Source organism: Chrysochloris asiatica, unplaced genomic scaffold (assembly GCF_000296735.1).
Source record: "Chrysochloris asiatica unplaced genomic scaffold, ChrAsi1.0 scaffold00110, whole genome shotgun sequence".
NCBI classification, from domain to species: Eukaryota; Metazoa; Chordata; class Mammalia; order Afrosoricida; family Chrysochloridae; genus Chrysochloris; species Chrysochloris asiatica.
In genome coordinates, this window is record NW_006408628.1 from 2,029,175 (window position 1) to 2,031,706 (window position 2,532).

At 37.2% G+C, this 2,532-nt stretch overlaps 1 protein-coding gene across 1 annotated transcript; it reads right to left on the bottom strand.

The window, feature by feature from the left end:
* Positions 1 to 450, bottom strand: LOC102819650 (transcription elongation factor A protein-like 4-like; the record flags this gene model as incomplete). Its single annotated transcript, XM_006867855.1, has 1 exon — positions 1 to 450. A coding segment is annotated over exon 1 (450 nt), but the record flags the coding sequence as incomplete, so codon positions are not given.
* Positions 451 to 2,532: the final 2,082 nt, after the last annotated feature.

The following is a 2,532-nucleotide window of genomic DNA, read 5'->3' on the forward strand; positions in this document are numbered from 1 at the left end:
CATAAATCCTCCCAATTTCTGTTTGGATTTGTTCACCTCATCCTCCACCCTAGCCATCTCATTGAACTCTCTTATCATCTCCTCATTGCTCAAATGCATATCATATATGGCCTCCTTATACTCCTGGAGGTACTTAGCCAGCCCTTTGTTAGTTTTTCTTTTTGCTTTCCTGGGTATGTTATCCTGAGCTGGGTGCTTTCCTGCAGCCCTTGTTTCACTCAATGGGTTTCCTTCTTTGGGCTTCCCTTCAGCCTCTGGTTTCCCCTTATCTTTTAGCATTTCCTCATCTGCTTTCTCCTTCATTTCTGTCATTATCTCATTTCCTAATGTTTGCTTGTCTTCCTGAGTATCAGCTACATCAGGGTTCCCCTGAATCTGTGGCTGTTCTTCGTTTTCCATTTTTCCTTGGTTTTTAGGCTTTCCTTCATTTTCATTGTCGAATTTTTCCATGTTGAGATTCTTCTTCTCCAGTCCTTCAGGGCTTCTGGACAGTCTTAAGTTTCTATTTTCAAAGAGTGCTGGGAGCCCAGACGCACAGACCTGAGGGAAATGGAGCAAGAGTAAGGAGTCCAGGGGCCGAGCCAAAGGCACTGGCATCAGTAAAAGTTTTAAATCCTCTTCACTGTCCACAAGCAAGGTTGTATCATCTGCATATCACAGGTTGTTAATGAGTCTTCCTGCAATCCTGAAGCCATGTTTTTCTTCATATAACCCAGCTTCTTGGATTATTTGCTCATGATACAGGTTAAATAAGTATGGTGAAAGAATACAACCCTGTCGCACACCTTTCTTAATTTTAAACCATTCAGTGTTCCCATGTTCTGTTCAAACAACTGCTTCTTGGTCCATGAACAGATTCTTCATGAGCACAATTAAGTGTTCAGGAATACTCATACTTCGCAATGTTATCCATAGCTTATCATGATCCACATGGTCGAAAGCCTTTGCATAGTCAACAAAGCACAGGTAAACATCTTTCTGGTATTCTCTGCTTTCAACCAAGATCCAACAGACATCAGCAATGCCATCCCTCATTCCACCTCCTCTTCTGAATCCACCTTGAACCTCTGGAAGTTCTCTGTCAATGTATCCTTGCAGCTGTTTCTGTATTACCTTTAGTAAAACTTTACTTGCATGGGATATCAAAAATATTATCGGATGATTTCCACAATCCGTTGGGTCACCTCTCTTTGGAGTGGTCACAAATATGGATATTTTCCAATCAGTCAGCCAGATAGTTGTCTTCCAAATTTCTTGGCAGAGATGAGTGAGTGTCTCTTGTGCTGCCTCACTTTCTTGAAAGATTTCAATTTTTATTCCATCAATTCCTGGTGCCTTGTTTTTGCCAATTCCTTCAATTCACCTTTGACTTTTTCCTTCATTGGCTATTGATCATATTCTACCTCTTGAAATGGTTGAGCATTAATCATTTCCTTTTGGTACAGTGACTGTGTATTCCTTCCATTTATTTTGATGCTTTCTGCATAATTCACTAATTTACCCAGAGAATCATGGCATTTGTACAATAAACCTGTGAAGTTGATACCAATAGCATCCCCACTTTTACAGATGAAAAAGAGAATAATGATTTAAGAATCAGAATATAAATATCATATTTGTTCTTAACCATGTTCTTAAGGACTTTGGCATGAATACAATAAAACCACAGGCTTCTAATTATTCCAAAATCAATAGCTCTAAATTTGCAACGGACTTTTGACCTAAGATATTTAGAACACTGTTGAAAATTTCATAGGTGTACAAAAAATAATTTTGTATTCATGAAATTATCTATTTATGATCATATAATAAATATTATTTAATAATATTATTATTTACATATTGCATCAGTCTATATATTTACAGTACAGGAAAAGTCAACCTTATAAAGAAGAAAAGGTAGAAGATAATGACATTAGGAACTGTTACATTTGAGAAAGGAGCAACCAAATAAAGAGGACTTAAAGTCACTTAATTGAAATAAGGTAGAAACAATACATGGAAAGAAAGCAGGAAAGTATCAGCAGACTCCAGGATATGGCAATCTGATTTATCTGATGTAGATGTGTGTGTGAATACTTCAAGTAAACAATAATATAGCTGTATTATTATATTTTACATGGGAACTTATCTAAATCTGTATAACTGATGGGGAGATGTTTATCTCCTCTAGTAATTTTATGAAGATTTAAAGGCGCTCTGGTAGTGTAGTGGTTATGAATTGGGCTGCTCTGTTAACTCAAGGTCAGCAGTTCCAAACTACCAGCTGTTCCACATGAGAAATATAAGGCTTTCTGCTCCCATAAAGATTTACATCTTGGAAACCCTGTGCAGGGTTGCTATGAGTCAAAACTTACTCCACAGCACATAGCTAACCACCATCACCAACAAATATATGAAAGGCTGATTAAAATGTGTAGCTCTCTCTGAAGGCCATATTTAATATCATCTATTTTATCTTTGATGAAGATCAAAGACCACAGACTTTGGTATGGATTACATCTCAATCTCAAGAAAACAAAAATCCTCACC